The following is a 523-nucleotide window of genomic DNA, read 5'->3' as shown; positions in this document are numbered from 1 at the left end:
TTGTTTTGTGGTGAATCAAACAACTCGTTTGACGTGTCATTTTGATTTGCTAGGAGTGTTGAGGACGAGGGTATTTTTGATGGCACGGCGTAGAGTGTCTCGTTCGAGGTTGTAAAACAACTTGACCTTTTAGCAAGAATAACCTTGCATTTCGCCTGCTTGGGTTCCAGCGGCACTCGGACGCGCGCCTTCTCGAACTACTAGCTTCAACCTACCAATCTCTGCGGTGTTGCAAAGGCGAGCAAACATAGACTAAATCCATTATTTCTCGTATTATGCGATCTATTGGGCACAGGCAGCGGGGAAATTCGAAATCTGACAACACATTGGGAGGACCAACCCTATTATTCTCCGTGCTACAAGACACGTTTCGAGACGCTGATGATCGATTTTGTTGGAGGACGCCACGATAAACAAGCTAGGAATTGAGACTACCGGCCTAGTTGTCGCCCGTCGTCTCAAACATGGCGAATTCAATCTGGAAGAGCGCGGTGACCAGAAGCGCGCGGTCTTCGGGCGTCGA

General features: G+C 48.8%; 1 protein-coding gene across 1 annotated transcript in view; it reads right to left on the bottom strand.

Moving 5' to 3' along the window:
- Nucleotides 1-418: 418 nt before the first annotated feature.
- SDRG_12557 (hypothetical protein) overlaps nucleotides 419-523 on the bottom strand; it is a gene marked incomplete at its 3' end in the record, with an annotated part of 1060 nt that continues 955 nt past the window's right edge. Inside the window, exon 2 of the mRNA XM_008618630.1 lies at nucleotides 419-431. Coding sequence (XP_008616852.1) covers nucleotides 419-431 — 13 coding nt within the window. The remainder of the gene's footprint in view (nucleotides 432-523) is intronic.

Source organism: Saprolegnia diclina, assembly GCF_000281045.1.
Source record: "Saprolegnia diclina VS20 unplaced genomic scaffold supercont1.50, whole genome shotgun sequence".
In the NCBI taxonomy this organism is placed as follows: Eukaryota; Oomycota; class Saprolegniomycetes; order Saprolegniales; family Saprolegniaceae; genus Saprolegnia; species Saprolegnia diclina.
The sequence above is the reverse complement of the archived record's forward strand: the minus strand, read 5'-3'. Positions and strand labels throughout refer to the sequence as shown.